Raw genomic sequence first — 18305 nt, 5'->3', positions numbered from 1 at the left:
CCCATTGCCTGTGCCTATGTATTTACATTGTGTATTTATGAATGTCCTATGTTGTTGTTTTTTCATGTATGGAACGATCTGTCTAGACTGTGCGCAGAACAATACTTTTCACTGTGCCTCGGTACACGTGACAATAAATCCAATTCAATCCAATATTTGTGTATGGTTTCGGTGAGATCACAACTGGATTACAGGCCGGGATTTTCCAGCTTTGGCACGGTAGACATCATCGCTGGAAGGACGAGAGGCTCTTCAAATTTTCTGATCCCGCTTGTGGTGATGCCCACCGGTGTCAGGGCCATAAAAAATACCACCCACAGTGTGTAGTCTTGGTCTCCATATTTAGGTCATTTAAGTAAGGATAGAGCTGCATTGGAGGAGGAAGAGTGAAGGTTTGCCAGATTGGTCCCTGGGGTGAGAGGACGTTCCTATGAGAGGCTGAGTCAATTGGGCAATACTGTGGTGTTCAGAAGGATGAGAGGTGACCGAATTCAAGATTCCGAAGGGGCTTGATAGGATAGATTCTGAGAGATTGCTTCCACTGGTCAGAGAATCAAAAACACGGGGGTAAATTCTATGATTCTAAATTCTATGATTCACTGCCATAGGATAAGGGACCGATCTTTCAGGACTGGCTCTTGGGAATTCTCTACTCTGGAGAGTTGAGGATTGTCAGAGGATACAACAGGACATGGATAGGTTGGAGACTTGGGCAGCGAAATGGCAAATGGAGTTTAATCCGGACAAATATGTAGTAATGCATTTTGTTAGGTCTAACTTAGAGGGGAAATATACCTTAGGAATCTTAGGAATATAGAAAGTCAGAGAGATCTGGGCGTGCAAGTCCACAGAATGTTGAAGGTAGCAACACAAGTGGACAAGGTAGTCAAGAATGCATACTGTAGTTTTTACCTCGCCACTATTCTTAGAATTCCCCCAATACCAAAAAGGGTCAATTTATTCTAAATGGTGAGCAGGAATTCTCACTCCCTGACTCCTACGCAGACTTAGGCGGGTGCTATTCGGGTCAAACTAGTGTTTCAAGTTATCCCTCGGCATAACCCGTATCTTCATAGAAGAATTTTATTTACTTACCACTTAGTAGCTTACACACGGGTCCGGCTTCCTAAGTAAAGCAAAGTAAACTTTCTAAATAAAATAATAACCACACTTTCAGGTTATCAATTTGAACTTAATTTTATTTTCAAGTTAAAAAAGATTAAATTACTTTTTTAGAAAGGTAAAAAAGATCTTGTCTTGTTGGGACCAGTTGCAGACTTTCAAGTCTTTCTTGACAATCAGTTTTATTTAACTTTGGATCTTCTGCTCGTTTCTTCTGGGTTGCTTGGTACTCCAATGCATGACCGAGTAAGGTTCTCTCTCTCTCTGAGTTCTCTCTGAGTTCTGGGGTAGTTCCTGCTCTGGTCTCTGGGTTTATATTCTCTTTCTAACAGTTATTAAGTTTTTATGGCTTTATCATAACGTAATCTTTATTTCACTTAGATTATAAAAAGTATCTTTGATCTAAACATTCCAATGCAACTAAGTATTCATTTTGAGTTGACCTCGCCTCTCAGGTCTGTTTATATTATGTCCTCTGTGATGTTCAAAAATGCTTTGATTTCAATAGACGTGTGAATTTTGAATCCTGTCATTTCTATAGTTTTATTTTCAAATTGTGTCCCCAGCTCATAATTTTGACTTTGATTTTGGCTTTAAATTATGTTTCTCGTAGACTGATAGTCTCCAATTTTCTTTTAATTTACCTGATGTCAGCAGAGCTTCATATCTATATATTTGTCTCCCCAGTCATTCTTTTCTATCTGCTGATTTTACATCAATGAAGGTGTGAACCATTGCTTTTAGCGTAATGCCTAAAGTCCACTTGGTTATAACTTGAAAGGTTTACATTTATCACCTAACTCAACTGAAACCCTCACCCATGCTTTTCCAGATGCTTACTAAGATGGTTAGTTTCAATGAGGTGTGAGCCATTGTTTTTAGCTTCATACAAAAATCCTGTTTGTTTGCTAAGCCTGTTTGGGAGAAGGAATCTGCATTTTATAATCCTGCTCTTTGCAACTGCTGTTAACCCTTCGTGGGATCTTTCCCTGTATCCTCTCATGTTTCTCTCAGACCAGATATTGCCAGACTTCCATGTTTCAAATGACACATTTTTCCATATTTTCAATTACAATACGGAATGCTTGCCTTCATTGGACGGGGCGTTGAGTATACAAACTAGCAAGTCATGCGACAGTTGTATAGTACCTTGGTAAGCCACACTTGGAATATTACACACAATTCTGGTTGCCACACCATCAGAAGGATGTGGAGGCTTTGGAGAGGGTGCAGAGGAGGTTTACCAGGACGTTGCCTGGTCTGGAGGGTGTTAGCTATGTGGAGAGGCTGAATAGACTCGGACTGTTTTCATTAGAAAGACGGAGTTTGAGGGGTGACCTGATAGAGGTCTACAAGATTATGAGGGGCATGGATAGAGTGGATGATCAGGCACTCTTTCCCAGGGTGCAGGGGTCAGTCACCAGGGATCATAGGTTTAATGTTCGTGGGGCAAAGTGTGCGAGGCAGGTTTTTTACACAGAGGGTGGTGAGTGCCTGGAACACGTTGCCAGGGAAGGTTGTGGAAGCCGATACATTAATGGCATTCAAAGGGCATCTTGACAAACACATGGATGGGATGAGTATAGAGGGATACGGCACAAGGAAGTACTGAGGATTTTGGCAAAGATTGGTATCTATCATAACCGGCACAGGCTTAGAGGGCCGAAGGGCCTCTTCCTGTGCTGCATTGTTCTTTGTTCTATCGTTGAATATATTTAAGGTCGGGATACAAAGATTTTTGGTTTCTCAGGGAATTGAGAGATATGGGGAGTATGCGAGAAAGTGGAGTTTAAATCTGAGATCAGTGGAGGGACAGGCTGAATGGGCTGCTTTCTTTGTGTTCTAGCATGCACACTTTTTGTGCACAGGCTACCAGTGTGGCACATACTGGTCTGCTACACTGTCAAGTAATGAATGCATTGCACCTGATAGTAGGGCAGTACAGTAATGGGGTGTAACAGTCTGTGATCTCGACTCTCATGGGTGGTACCGGCAGCCAAATGTAATGCATTAGTTGTGGGTATCAGATTTATTTTGATGTCGCTGTTCATCTTTCAGTAAATAATCCATTTATCTTTAACTGTCAATAATGAGTTCATAAACTCAAAAAATATTTCACCGTTCTGTTTCAGCAATACATAGAAGCCAAGTCATATGTCGTTCTGGAGTTCACTCTGGAAAAACCTTTAGTGCAGAGGCGACTGCGTGAGGAACTGGTTAAAAGGTACATAACAGGCTGAACAGAGAACATGCACAATTCTTTCAGATGTGCAAATTAATATCTTGTTCATGAAATTCTGATAAGATATAAAATATATGGGACTGGACTCGCCAACCCTGCGCCGGGTCGGAGAAACCCTGGGGGGAAGCGTGAATCCCGCCCCGCCGCCGGCTTCCCTATTCTTCAGTGCGTTTCTCGGGCAGCCGCGGGATTCCCGCCGCGCCGGTCGGAGCTCGATGACAGCGGCTCCCCGGCGATTCTCCGGGCCCCGATGGGCTGAGTGGCTGACGTGTTTGGTCGTGTCCCGCTGGCGTGGATTACTCACCTCCCACACAGTGGGACCTGGAAGGTAAATGTGCAGGGGCCGTCCTGGGAGGGGGCGGTATCCGACTGCGGGGGGGTTTCCCCCCCCCCCACCTCAAGGTGGCCTGGCCCGCGATCAGGGCCTACCGATTGACGGGCGAGCTGGTTCCATGGGGGCCTACATTACTCAGCGCCGGGCCCCTGTAGGGCTCTGCCATATTGCCCGGGGGCCGACGCGGAGAAGGGAACCCCCACGCATGCGTGGAAATATGCTGGCCATTCCGCGCATGCGTGAACCCGCGTGGGTAGTTCGCCACCGGCTGGAGCTGCGGGAACCACTCCAGCGGCAAACTAGCCCCCTAGGAAGGGGGGAATTCCTCACTTTCGGGGCCATTGAAGCCGGAGTGGTTGGCGCCGGTTTTCACGCTGGCGTGGGGACATAGCCCCATTATTGGAGAATCACGCCCATATTTTTCATTCCACTTGTTGTAGGTGTACAACTTAGTTTGATAGGTTCCAAGGCAACGTTCATGCACTGAACATGCGCTAAGAAATGAGCTGGCTGGGGTTGGCCGAGCAAGCGCTGCTCGACCTTGTTAGCGGAGGGCTGCTGCGTACGGTGCCGGCGAATCAGCTGGCAAGCTTTCATTTGCGGCAAGAAGCCTGTGGGGCCTCGTTAAGTGGACCAATTAACGTTGAATAGCATTGCCGGCCGAGCTGGGCTGAGCGCCGGGAAGCTCGCAGCAGTTCCCGCTCGCTACGACACTGAGTGCTGAGGCCTGACTGAATCTCGTGAGTTCTACGCCCCTGAAAGCGGTGCCGGTCCTGGAGCAATTCAGGGCGAGCTCCGGCGCCACGTGGAACTAGCGCAATTCCAACGGATGCTAGCGTGTGATTGGCCAGGATCCGGGTTGGCACTCGAGAGCCTGACAAGCAGGAGCTGCATACAGGCTGCAAGGCAGCCATGCTCCTCAGGCACCCTCACCCCAGCCAAGAAGGTGGCACTGTTTGCACTGGAGCATGCCCATCCCGTTGATGGGTTGGCTGGTGCCAGAGGGAACCTAGGGAGTTGTCCTGGGGAGGCACCCATATGACAAGTGGTGCTAAGTTCACAGTGGGCAGTCAGCAGCGTGCGCAGCCGCATGGCTGCCTTGCCGGCTGCGCCAATGGTTGTCCCGACCCCACAGCCTACTTCCCGGCCGCCCCCGATACTCCCCCCCCCCCGGCCCTGGTAGAAGGCCCCCTCTCCCGGCTAGCGGGACAACTGTCAACACACTCTAGTGATGTGGGACATTTATTGTTCCCCCTCTCTCTCCCTCAGCAGACAGGACGTCCGTTTCCCGATTTTAAATACCACAAGTGAACCTCGCCGTTGGTAATTCCTCCTGGCGGAGGTGGGGGTGGAGCATCACGGGGGCCCGGAAATTGCCAGGCCGGATCCATTAATGATAGTCCAACGGCACTTATTGTACAATTTACATGCCCATGCCAGCGTGCAGCATCGAACGCATTCCCGCCACTTTCGGCGCCGGCCTCGATTTCCGGCTGACAAGCCATTATCTGCCCATTGGACGATTCCTTAATTAGTGACCTGAGGAAGGAGCCGCGCTCCGAAAGCTAGTGATTCAAAACAAACCTGTTGGACTTTAACCTGGTGTTGTAAGACTTCTTACTGTCTCCAAATGCAGATTAATTCTGTCTCAGAATTGCTTCCAGTAGTTTCCCCACCACTAAGGTTAGATTGGCCTTCTTGAAAGAATGGGAGAAAAGTGATAAAGAAGTGAATAGCTGTTTGAATTTGAGTTCTAATGTTCAACCATATGTTAACTTTCTCCAGGACACCATGGGCTGGATTCTCCGTTATTGGGACTGTGACCCCACGCCGGTGTCAAAACTGTGGAGTTTCACACCAGGAAAATTGGGGCGAAATGGCCACGTATTCCCAGCCTTTCAGGGGGCCAGCAGGGACCCGGTGTAAATCTCGCAGCTTTTGCTGCAGATACGGGCCCCCGCACTTCCGGGGCGGTGGCTGCCCATGCGCACGGTGGTGGCCTCCAGCGGCCGTGCCATGCTCCATGGTGAACTGTGACCGCTGAGCTGGACCCTGAAAATAGACCCCCCCCTCCCAATCGGGCACGCGCCCGACCCTTTCCGCCCGCGCAAACATTTCCCGGTCACGTATAAGGCCCCTCCCGTGACCTTCGATCGGCCCGCCCCCGACCAGGGCCCACAGCCGCCATGCTAGTTTCCCAACCGGCTGAACAACATTAGATCCACACCATCGGGACTTTGGCCGGTCAGGGGCGGAGAATGGTGGAGCGAGCCTCCAGCAATTGCCCCAGGTAGGTCCTAGGTGGCGCGGTGCACTCGACCTGCAGAATCGGGGATCCGGCGGCAGTCCTGATTCTGTGTGGGGAAAATGGATTCTCCGTCCCCGCGCACCGGGGTGCAGAGAATCCAGCCCCATATATATATCCCTCAAGAATTATTTGTCTCTTTCTTACACAGGGTTGCAGAGATAATTCCTCCCCGGCCACTATTCCCTCGTAGAACAAGTGGAGCAGATAAGGTGAGTGGAGGAATTTTGGTTGGAGGAAGTGATGTGATATTTATCGGATGATTAGAAGAAAAAGCAATGAAATACATTTTAATTTGTAGCATCGTGGATTTATTACCCACCCCATTATGAAGTCTCTTAATTTACCTCCCTGAGCAATATCCATTCGTTTTTTAAATTAAATTCTAATTAAGGGACAATTTAGTGTGAGCATTCCGCCTACCCGGCACATCTTTGCGTTGTGGGGGTGAGACCCACGCAGACATGGGAAGAATGTGCAAATTCCACATGGACAGTGACCTGGAGATGGGATCAAACCCGGGTCCTCGGCGCCGAGAGGTAACAGGGCTAACCACTGCTGAACACTTTTTGGAAATGCAAGGGTGGGATTTTCCATGCCTTCCCGTGGCATGTTTCACGGCTGCAGGGGCCACCCACCATTGGCCGGGGTGGAATCTCCTTGTCCCGCTGTTGTCAACTGGTCCTCCCATTGTATACTCCCATCGGCTTCCAATTTCTCCCAAGAAACGGGACTGGAAGATCCTACCGGTGGGAACGGCTGGAAAATTCCGACCCAAGTATATTACATCTACTAGTTCCCCTATCCTGCTCATTACCACCTCAAAGAATTCTAATAAATTTGTCAGGCATGATTTCCCTTCATGAAGCCATGCAGACTCTGCTTGATTATATTATGTTTTATAAAATGCATTGCTATTACATCCATTATAATGGACTCTAAAATTTTCCCAATGACAGATGTTAAGCTAACAGGCCTAAAGTTATCTGCTTTTGCCTCCCTCCCTTTTGAATAAGAGTCTGAGTTTGTCACAAAAATCTGGGACTTTTCCAAAATTTAAGGATTCTTTGAAGATTACTACCAGCGCCTCCACAGGTAGTGGAGGACTAACACGGCAAGGGACTATACAATGAACGGTTAGGATGCTAGGAAATACAGAGGAACCTTGGGGTGTATGTACAAAAATCCCTGAAGGCAGCAGGACAGGTAGATGAGGCGGTTAAGAAGGCACATGGGATAGTTGCCTTCAGTAGCCGAGGCATAGAATATAAGGTGTCGATGGTGGCCATGATGTGGAGATGCCGGCGTTGGACTGGGGTGGGCACAGTAAGAAGTTTTACAACGCCAGGTTAAAGTCCAACACATTTGTTTAAAATCACTAGCTTTCGGAGCACTGCTCCTTCGCCTGAGGAAGGTGCAGTGCTCCGAAAGCTAGTGATTTGAAACAAACCTGTTGGACTTTAATCTGCTGTTGTAAGACTTCTTGCCATAGAATATAAAGGCAGAGGAGTTACGATGGAGCTGTATAAAACGCTCGTTAGGTCACAGCTAGAGTACTGTGTACAGTTCTGGTTGCCACACTATGGGAATGATGTGATTTTACTGGAAAGTGTGCAAAGGAGAGTCACCAGGATGTTGCCTGGGCTGGAGCGTTTCAGCTATGAAGAGAGGCTAAAAGATTGCACCCTACTATTCCAGGAAACATTCTCTGTGATTGCTTTTCTCATACCACCTTACCAAGGATTTCAGAGCAAATCTGAAACCTTTAAGGCATTTAAAAAAAATTATACAAAGAGTGATTAATTACAGAAACCTATCCAATGACACAAGGTAGGTCCAGATAGCCAGTCTGAATGAGTTCCTTGTGTGCTGAGAGTCATGGCATTTTATTCAGAAATAGGGTAAGATTTATTCCATTAAGTGATTATTACATGGCTGATTCCTGAATGTCACAGGCTGTTACAGATTACCACACTCAGATAATCAGTGTGGCTAAAATCATCATGGACGAATATCAGGAGATGTTTGGACGGAAACTAGCTGAAGGAAAACTCTCGCAAGAATTACAGGATCAGCAGGAACGCAAACATAAACTTATATTTGAGCTGAACACCTCAGGAAAATACTTTGCCTTCAAGGAACAGCTTAAGGTAAAAACTGATTGTGTATCTAACTTTAAGCATGAGGCCATGACATTGCTAAAACTCTGCAATGAAATGAAAATCGCTTATTGTCACAAGTAGGCTTCAAATGAAGTTACTGTGAAAAGCCCCTAGTCGCCACATTCCGGCGCCTGTTCGGGGAGGCTGGTACGGGAATTGAACCGTGCTGCTGGCCTGCCTTGGTCTGCTTTCAAAACCAGCGATTTAGCCCTGTGCTAAACCAGCCCCTGGCAGCTCTGTTTAGGATCTACTCCATTCATCCAGATATATTTTTATAGTGGGAATGCACCTTCCAATGGATTTTTCCTGATTAACATCATAAAGGGATGGATTGTCAAGAATGCTGATGCTTTCCTGGAGGCGAACATTGCCAACTTCACAGATGGGGGATTAAAAATGGAAAGGCTACCTTGGCCACTGATCACTAGGCAAGATAGGAGGTTAAAGAAAACTAAAGTCGCAATTTTAAGGCCCTTCCTGCCGGCAAGACCCCCCACCCCCTCCCATCCCGCCACTGTGAACTTTTTATAAGGTCGAACTACTATAATTTTAAGGGCAAAACGGCAAAAAGATTTTTTGTTTTTGTTTTTGTGCTTTTTCGTGGTTTTTTGGTTTTTATTTGGTGAAGTGATGATCTGCTGCATTTATCTACATGTAGCAGAGTTAATCCGGCATCCGCCACTTATACGGGCGTGATGCTTGGTGTGTCAGCTAAGCAAAAAGAATACAATGTCACTTATGGATAAAAGAAGGGAGGTGCTCCAAAACAATGAGCAGAGCACAGCCCAAAAAGAACGAGAAGGGAAACGAAAAGTTAACAAAACCCGTCAAATCAAAGTGCGAGAATCGGGGTCGATAAGGCAGTTCAACCCCTGCGATGCCCACCGAGCACGGAAGACCTCGAGTGTGCCCGTGGACACCGCATGCTCCCGCTCCAGGAGCACCCACAGCGAACGAGGCCGCGGAAGAGACAGTCGGGCCGGACGATCCCCTCGGTCGCCCGCTGCCTGGACCTATAAATGGCAAGTTTGGCCAGGCCCAGGAGCAGGTTCACGAGGAGGTCGTCCGCCTTCTCCGCCCTCCTCCAAACCGGATGTCCGTAGATCAGGAGCGTGGGGTTGAAGTGCAACGAAAACCTCAACAACAACATTGTCAAGAAGCCAAAAATGAAGTGCACTCTAGGACAGACAACATATACGTGCTCCATGGTCTCCACCAGGCTGCAAAAATGGCCGGTCTCTGGCAAGGCCTGTGGTGGTATGAATGTGAGCACTGCCATTGGTGCAGAGCATTGTTTTCCCATTGGCTCTGGCTGGTCATGGGCCTCTCGTCCGATTGGCTGGGACTAGTCATGTGACTGCTCACCAATTGGTTGAGAGGCAAGTAGACCCCGCCTCCGAGGCGGGGTATAAGTACCCAGAGTTCCCGGCGGTCAGCCTTGCTCTGTAGTTGACCACCGGGCTAACAACTAGCTGATTGAAGTTTGGATCTTCATCGTGTCTCGAGTCCAATTGATGGTACATCAAGGCCATGAAGTGATTTAATCTACGGTTGGATGGCACTGCCATGTGCAACACCCTCCACCGAAGTTCCCCAAGTTTTATGGGGAGGACACCTCGCTAGAAGGGCCTCCAGTGGGGACCTCCGCCGCTGGACGGTGACGAGGCACGGGGCGGTGGGCGAGGACAATGAGGTGGAAGGTTTGCAACAGCAGGCCGTGCAGGAACCCGCCGCTGTGAAAGGAGGCAGCAGCGTTAGGCGCTGTGAGGCAGCAGCGTTAGGCACTGTGAGGCAGCAGCGTTAGGCACTGTGAGGCAGCAGCGTTAGGCACTGTGAGGCAGCAGGCGCTGTGAGGCAGCAGTGTTAGGCGCTGTGAGGCAGCAGTGTTAGGCACTGTGAGGCAGCAGTGTAGGCACTGTGAGGCAGCAGTGTTAGGCACTGTGAGGCAGCAGTGTTAGGCACTGTGAGGCAGCAGTGTTAGGCGCTGTGAGGCAGCAGCGTTAGGCACTGTGAGGCAGCAGCGTTAGGCACTGTGAGGCAGCAGTGTTAGGCACTGTGAGGCAGCAGCATTAGGCGCTGTGAGGCAGCAGCGTTAGGCACTGTGAGGCAGCAGGCGCTGTGAGGCAGCAGCGTTAGGCACTGTGAGGCAGCAGTGTTAGGCGCTGTGAGGCAGCAGGCACTGTGAGGCAGCGGCGTTAGGCACTGTGAGGCAGCAGGCACTGTGAGGCAGCGGCGTTAGGCGCTGTGAGGCAGCAGTGTTAGGCGCTGTGAGGCAGCAGTGTTAGGCGCTGTGAGGCAGCAGCGTTAGGCGCTGTGAGGCAGCAGCGTTAGGCGCTGTGAGGCAGCAGGCGCTGTGAGGCAGCAGCGTTAGGCGCTGTGAGGCAGCAGCGTTAGGCGGTGTGAGGCAGCAGCGTTAGGCGCTGTGAGGCAGCAGCGTTAGGCACTGTGAGGCAGCAGCGTTAGGCACTGTGAGGCAGCAGGCGCTGTGAGGCAGCAGGCGCTGTGAGGCAGCAGCGTTAGGTGCTGTGAGGCAGCAGCGTTAGGCACTGTGAGGCAGCAGGCACTGTGAGGCAGCAGCGTTAGGCACTGTGAGGCAGCAGTGTTCGGCACTGTGAGGCAGCAGCATTAGGCACTGTGAGGCAGCAGTGTTAGGCACTGTGAGGCAGCAGCATTAGGCACTGTGAGGCAGCAGTGTTAGGCAGCAGCGTTAGGCACTGTGAGGCAGCAGTGTTAGGCGCTGTGAGGCAGCAGTGTTCGGCACTGTGAGGCAGCAGCATTAGGCACTGTGAGGCAGCAGCGTTCGGCACTGTGAGGCAGCAGCGTTAGGCACTGTGAGGCAGCAGCATTAGGCGCTGTGAGGCAGCAGCATTAGGCACTGTGAGGCAGCAGGCGCTGTGAGGCAGCAGCATTAGGCGCTGTGAGGCAGCAGTGTTCGGCACTGTGAGGCAGCAGCGTTCGGCACTGTGAGGCAGCAGCGTTAGGCACTGTGAGGCAGCAGCGTTCGGCACTGTGAGGCAGCAGCATTAGGCGCTGTGAGCCAGCAGCATTAGGCACTGTGAGGCAGCAGCGTTAGGCACTGTGAGGCAGCAGCATTAGGCGCTGTGAGGCAGCAGGCGCTGTGAGGCAGCAGCATTAGGCACTGTGAGGCAGCAGGCGCTGTGAGGCAGCAGCGTTAGGCGCTGTGAGGCAGCAGCGTTAGGCACTGTGAGGCAGCAGTATTAGGCACTGTGAGGCAGCAGCATTAGGCGCTGTGAGGCAGCAGCGTTAGGCGCTGTGAGGCAGCAGCGTTAGGCACTGTGAGGCAGCAGGCGCTGTGAGGCAGCAGCGTTAGGCGCTGTGAGGCAGCAGCGTTAGGCGCTGTGAGGCAGCAGCGTTAGGCGCTGTGAGGCAGCAGCGTTAGGCGCTGTGAGGCAACAGCGTTAGGCACTGTGAGGCAGCAGCGTTAGGCACTGTGAGGCAGCAGCGTTAGGCACTGTGAGGCAGCAGCGTTAGGCACTGTGAGGCAGCAGCGTTAGGCGCTGTGAGGCAGCAGCGTTAGGCACTGTGAGGCAGCAGCGTTAGGCGCTGTGAGGCAACAGCGTTAGGCACTGTGAGGCAGCAGCGTTAGGCACTGTGAGGCAGCAGCGTTAGGCACTGTGAGGCAGCAGCGTTAGGCGCTGTGAGGCAACAGCGTTAGGCACTGTGAGGCAGCAGCGTTAGGCACTGTGAGGCAGCAGGCACTGTGAGGCAGCAGCGTTAGGCACTGTGAGGCAGCAGCGTTAGGCACTGTGAGGCAGCAGGCACTGTGAGGCAGCAGCGTTAGGCACTGTGAGGCAGCAGCGTTAGGCACTGTGAGGCAGCAGGCACTGTGAGGCAGCAGCGTTAGGCACTGTGAGGCAGCAGCGTTAGGCGCTGTGAGGCAACAGCGTTAGGCACTGTGAGGCAGCAGCGTTAGGCGCTGTGAGGCAGCAGCGTTAGGCACTGTGAGGCAGCAGTGTTAGGCACTGTGAGGCAGCAGCGTTAGGCGCTGTGAGGCAGCAGTGTTAGGCGCTGTGAGGCAGCAGGCACTGTGAGGCAGCAGCGTTAGGCGCTGTGAGGCAGCAGCGTTAGGCACTGTGAGGCAGCAGTGTTAGGCGCTGTGAGGCAGCAGCGTTAGGCACTGTGAGGCAGCAGCGTTAGGCACTGTGAGGCAGCAGGCACTGTGAGGCAGCAGGCACTGTGAGGCAGCAGTGTTAGGCGCTGTGAGGCAGCAGGCACTGTGAGGCAGCAGCGTTAGGCACTGTGAGGCAGCAGGCACTGTGAGGCAGCAGTGTTAGGCAGCAGTGTTAGGCGCTGTGAGGCAACAGCGTTAGGCACTGTGAGGCAGCAGCGTTAGGCACTGTGAGGCAGCAGGCACTGTGAGGCAGCAGGCACTGTGAGGCAGCAGCGTTAGGCACTGTGAGGCAGCAGGCACTGTGAGGCAGCAGGCACTGTGAGGCAGCAGTGTTAGGCGCTGTGAGGCAGCAGGCACTGTGAGGCAGCAGCGTTAGGCACTGTGAGGCAGCAGGCACTGTGAGGCAGCAGTGTTAGGCAGCAGTGTTAGGCGCTGTGAGGCAACAGCGTTAGGCACTGTGAGGCAGCAGCGTTAGGCACTGTGAGGCAGCAGGCACTGTGAGGCAGCAGGCACTGTGAGGCAGCAGTGTTAGGCGCTGTGAGGCAGCAGGCACTGTGAGGCAGCAGCGTTAGGCACTGTGAGGCAGCAGGCACTGTGAGGCAGCAGGCACTGTGAGGCAGCAGTGTTAGGCGCTGTGAGGCAGCAGCGTTAGGCACTGTGAGGCAGCAGTGTTAGACACTGTGAGGCAGCAGGCACTGGGAGGCAGCAGCGTTAGGCGCTGTGAGGCAGCAGCGTTAGGCGCTGTGAGGCAGCAGGCACTGTGAGGCAGCAGTGTTAGGCACTGTGAGGCAGCAGCGTTAGGCGCTGTGAGGCAGCACGCACTGTGAGGCAGCAGCGTTAGGCGCTGTGAGGCAGCAGGCGCTGTGAGGCAGCAGCGTTAGGCACTGTGAGGCAGCAGCGTTAGGCACTGTGAGGCAGCAGTGTTAGGCGCTGTGAGGCAGCAGGCGCTGTGAGGCAGCAGTGTTAGGCGCTGTGAGGCAGCAGGCGCTGTGAGGCAGCAGGCACTGTGAGGCAGCAGTGTTAGGCGCTGTGAGGCAGCAGTGTTAGGCGCTGTGAGGCAGCAGGCGCTGTGAGGCAGCAGCGTTAGGTGCTGTGAGGCAGCAGTGTTAGGCGCTGTGAGGCAGCAGTGTTAGGCGCTGTGAGGCAGCAGTGTTAGGCGCTGTGAGGCAGCAGTGTTAGGCGCTGTGAGGCAGCAGGCACTGTGAGGCAGCAGGCACTGTGAGGCAGCAGTGTTAGGCGCTGTGAGGCAGCAGGCGCTGTGAGGCAGCAGGCGCTGTGAGGCAGCAGCGTTAGGCACTGTGAGGCAGCAGCGTTAGGCACTGTGAGGCAGCAGTGTTAGGCGCTGTGAGGCAGCAGCGTTAGGCACTGTGAGGCAGCAGGCGCTGTGAGGCAGCAGTGTTAGGCACTGTGAAGCAGCAGCGTTAGGCACTGTGAGGCAGCAGCGTTAGGCACTGTGAGGCAGCAGTGTTAGGCGCTGTGAGGCAGCAGCGTTAGGCACTGTGAGGCAGCAGCGTTAGGCACTGTGAGGCAGCAGGCACTGTGAGGCAGCAGCGTTAGGCACTGTGAGGCAGCAGGCGCTGTGAGGCAGCAGCGTTAGGCACTGTGAGGCAGCAGTGTTAGGCACTGTGAGGCAGCAGTGTTAGGCACTGTGAGGCAGCAGTGTTAGGCACTGTGAGGCAGCAGTGTTAGGCACTGTGAGGCAGCAGTGTTAGGCACTGTGAGGCAGCAGTGTTAGGCGCTGTGAGGCAGCAGCGTTAGGCACTGTGAGGCAGCAGCGTTAGGCACTGTGAGGCAGCAGCGTTAGGCGCTGTGAGGCAACAGCGTTAGGCGCTGTGAGGCAACAGCGTTAGGCGCTGTGAGGCAACAGCGTTAGGCACTGTGAGGCAGCAGCGTTAGGCGCTGTGAGGCAGCAGGCGGTGTGAGGCAGCAGCGTTAGGCGCTGTGAGGCAGCAGCGTTAGGCACTGTGAGGCAGCAGCGTTAGGCACTGTGAGGCAGCAGCGTTAGGCACTGTGAGGCAGCAGCGTTAGGCACTGTGAGGCAGCAGCGTTAGGCGCTGTGAGGCAGCAGGCGGTGTGAGGCAGCAGCGTTAGGCGCTGTGAGGCAGCAGCGTTAGGCACTGTGAGGCAGCAGCGTTAGGCACTGTGAGGCAGCAGTGTTAGGCGCTGTGAGGCAGCAGGCACTGTGAGGCAGCAGTGTTAGGCGCTGTGAGGCAGCAGCGTTAGGCACTGTGAGGCAGCAGTGTTAGGCACTGTGAGGCAGCAGCATTAGGCGCTGTGAGGCAGCAGGCACTGTGAGGCAGCAGTGTTAGGCGCTGTGAGGCAGCAGCGTTAGGCACTGTGAGGCAGCAGCGTTAGGCACTGTGAGGCAGCAGCGTTAGGCACTGTGAGGCAGCAGCGTTAGGCACTGTGAGGCAGCAGTGTTAGGCACTGTGAGGCAGCAGCATTAGGCGCTGTGAGGCAGCAGCATTAGGCACTGTGAGGCAGCAGCGTTAGGCACTGTGAGGCAGCAGTGTTAGGCACTGTGAGGCAGCAGCATTAGGCGCTGTGAGGCAGCAGCATTAGGCACTGTGAGGCAGCAGCGTTAGGCACTGTGAGGCAGCAGCATTAGGCACTGTGAGGCAGCAGTGTTAGGCGCTGTGAGGCAGCAGCGTTAGGCACTGTGAGGCAGCAGCGTTAGGCGCTGTGAGGCAGCAGCGTTAGGCACTGTGAGGCAGCAGCGTTAGGCACTGTGAGGCAGCAGTGTTAGGCACTGTGAGGCAGCAGTGTTAGGCACTGTGAGGCAGCAGCATTAGACACTGTGAGGGGGCAGCAGTGTTAGGCACTGTGAGGCAGCAGTGTTAGGCACTGTGAGGCAGCAGTGTTAGGCACTGTGAGGCAGCAGTGTTAGGCACTGTGAGGCAGCAGCGTTAGGCACTGTGAGGCAGCAGCGTTAGGCACTGTGAGGCAGCAGGCACTGTGAGGCAGCAGTGTTAGGCACTGTGAGGCAGCAGTGTTAGGCGCTGTGAGGCAGCAGTGTTAGGCACTGTGAGGCAGCAGGCACTGTGAGGCAGCAGTGTTAGGCACTGTGAGGCAGCAGCGTTAGGCACTGTGAGGCAGCAGTGTTAGGCACTGTGAGGCAGCAGCGTTAGGCACTGTGAGGCAGCAGTGTTAGGCACTGTGAGGCAGCAGCGTTAGGCACTGTGAGGCAGCAGCATTAGGCACTGTGAGGCAGCAGTGTTAGGCGCTGTGAGGCAGCAGTGTTAGGCGCTGTGAGGCAGCAGTGTTAGGCGCTGTGAGGCAGCAGGCGCTGTGAGGCAGCAGCGTTAGGCAGCAGTGTTAGGCACTGTGAGGCAGCAGCGTTAGGCACTGTGAGGCAGCAGCGTTAAGCGCTGTGAGGCAGCAGGCACTGTGAGGCAGCAGCGTTAGGCACTGTGAGGCAGCAGTGTTAGGCACTGTGAGGCAGCAGCGTTAGGCGCTGTGAGGCAGCAGGCACTGTGAGGCAGCAGTGTTAGGCACTGTGAGGCAGCAGCGTTAGGCGCTGTGAGGCAGCAGGCACTGTGAGGCAGCAGTGTTAGGCACTGTGAGGCAGCAGTGTTAGGCACTGTGAGGCAGCAGCGTTAGGCGCTGTGAGGCAGCAGCGTTAGGCACTGTGAGGTAGCAGCGTTAGGCACTGTGAGGCAGCAGTGTTAGGCGCTGTGAGGCAGCAGCGTTAGGCGCTGTGAGGCAGCAGTGTTAGGCGCTGTGAGGCAGCAGCGTTAAGCGCTGTGAGGCAGCAGGCACTGTGAGGCAGCAGCGTTAGGCACTGTGAGGCAGCAGGCACTGTGAGGCAGCAGTGTTAGGCACTGTGAGGCAGCAGTGTTAGGCACTGTGAGGCAGCAGCGTTAGGCGCTGTGAGGCAGCAGGCACTGTGAGGCAGCAGTGTTAGGCACTGTGAGGCAGCAGTGTTAGGCACTGTGAGGCAGCAGCGTTAGGCGCTGTGAGGCAGCAGTGTTAGGCACTGTGAGGCAGCAGCGTTAGGCACTGTGAGGCAGCAGCGTTAGGCGCTGTGAGGCAGCAGGCACTGTGAGGCAGCAGCGTTAGGCACTGTGAGGCAGCAGCGTTAGGCACTGTGAGGCAGCAGCGTTAGGCGCTGTGAGGCAGCAGCGTTAGGCACTGTGAGGCAGCAGCGTTAGGCACTGTGAGGCAGCAGCGTTAGGCACTGTGAGGCAGCAGTGTTAGGCACTGTGAGGCAGCAGTGTTAGGCACTGTGAGGCAGCAGCGTTAGGCACTGTGAGGCAGCAGCGTTAGGCACTGTGAGGCAGCAGCGTTAGGCACTGTGAGGCAGCAGTGTTAGGCACTGTGAGGCAGCAGCGTTAGGCACTGTGAGGCAGCAGCGTTAGGCGCTGTGAGGCAGCAGCGTTAGGCACTGTGAGGCAGCAGCGTTAGGCACTGTGAGGCAGCAGCGTTAGGCACTGTGAGGCAGCAGGCGCTGTGAGGCAGCAGCGTTAGGCGCTGTGAGGCAGCAGCGTTAGGCACTGTGAGGCAGCAGTGTTAGGCACTGTGAGGCAGCAGCGTTAGGCACTATGAGGCAGCAGTGTTAGGCACTGTGAGGCAGCAGTGTTAGGCACTGTGAGGCAGCAGCGTTAGGCGCTGTGAGGAGGCATTGTTAGGCGCTGTGAGGCAGCAGCGTTAGGCACTGTGAGGCAGCAGTGTTAGGCGCTGTGAGGCAGCAGCGTTAGGCGCTATGAGGCAGCAGCGTTAGGCGCTGTGAGGCAGCAGGCACTGTGAGGCAGCAGGCACTGTGAGGCAGCAGGCACTGTGAGGCAGCAGCGTTAGGCACTGTGAGGCAGCAGCGTTAGGCACTGTGAGGCAGCAGTGTTAGGCACTGTGAGGCAGCAGTGTTAGGCACTGTGAGGCAGCAGCGTTAGGCGCTATGAGGCAGCAGCGTTAGGCACTGTGAGGCAGCAGCGTTAGGCGCTATGAGGCAGCAGCGTTAGGCACTGTGAGGCAGCAGCGTTAGGCGCTATGAGGCAGCAGCGTTAGGCGCTGTGAGGCAGCAGCGTTAGGCGCTGTGAGGCAGCAGTGTTAGGCACTGTGAGGCAGCAGCGTTAGGCACTGTGAGGCAGCAGGCACTGTGAGGCAGCAGCGTTAGGCACTGTGAGGCAGCAGCGTTAGGCGCTGTGAGGCAGCAGGCGCTGTGAGGCAGCAGTGTTAGGCACTGTGAAGCAGCAGCGTTAGGCACTGTGAGGCAGCAGGCGCTGTGAGGCAGCAGGCACTGTGAGGGGGCAGTGTTAGGCGCTGTGAGGCAGCAGGCACTGTGAGGGGGCAGTGTTAGGCACTGTGCGGCAGCAGGCACTTTGAGGCAGCAGCGTTAGGCACTGTGAGGCAGCATGCACTGTGAGGCAGCAGCGTTATGCACTGTGAGGCAGCAGCGTTAGGCACTGTGAGGCAGCAGCGTTAGGCACTGTGAGGCAGCAGCGTTAGGCACTGTGAGGCAGCAGTGTTAGGCACTGTGAGGCAGCAGCATTAGGCACTGTGAGGCAGCAGCGTTAGGCGCTGTGAGGCAGCAGCATTAGGCACTGTGAGGCAGCAGTGTTAGGCGCTGTGAGGCAGCAGCGTTAGGCGCTGTGAGGCAGCAGCGTTAGGCACTGTGAGGCAGCAGCGTTAGGCACTGTGAGGCAGCAGTGTTAGGCACTGTGAGGCAGCAGTGTTAGGCACTGTGAGGCAGCAGCATTAGACACTGTGAGGGGGCAGCAGTGTTAGGCACTGTGAGGCAGCAGTGTTAGGCACTGTGAGGCAGCAGTGTTAGGCACTGTGAGGCAGCAGTGTTAGGCACTGTGAGGCAGCAGCGTTAGGCACTGTGAGGCAGCAGCGTTAGGCACAGTGAGGCAGCAGGCACTGTGAGGCAGCAGTGTTAGGCACTGTGAGGCAGCAGTGTTAGGCGCTGTGAGGCAGCAGTGTTAGGCACTGTGAGGCAGCAGGCACTGTGAGGCAGCAGTGTTAGGCACTGTGAGGCAGCAGCGTTAGGCACTGTGAGGCAGCAGTGTTAG

At 54.2% G+C, this 18305-nt stretch overlaps 1 protein-coding gene across 2 annotated transcripts in view; it reads left to right on the top strand.

Moving 5' to 3' along the window:
* Positions 1-18305, top strand: part of cfap70 (cilia and flagella associated protein 70) — a 126767-nt gene that overhangs the window by 51217 nt on the left and 57245 nt on the right. For both annotated transcript variants that reach the window (XM_038820691.1, XM_038820692.1), the window contains 3 exons: positions 3255-3346; positions 6155-6215; positions 7959-8153. In XM_038820691.1, coding sequence (XP_038676619.1) covers positions 3255-3346; positions 6155-6215; positions 7959-8153 — 348 coding nt within the window. The remainder of the gene's footprint in view (positions 1-3254; positions 3347-6154; positions 6216-7958; positions 8154-18305) is intronic.

The sequence above is a fragment of the Scyliorhinus canicula genome, chromosome 15, assembly GCF_902713615.1.
Source record: "Scyliorhinus canicula chromosome 15, sScyCan1.1, whole genome shotgun sequence".
Lineage (NCBI taxonomy): Eukaryota > Metazoa > Chordata > Chondrichthyes > Carcharhiniformes > Scyliorhinidae > Scyliorhinus > Scyliorhinus canicula.
The sequence above is the reverse complement of the archived record's forward strand: the minus strand, read 5'-3'. Positions and strand labels throughout refer to the sequence as shown.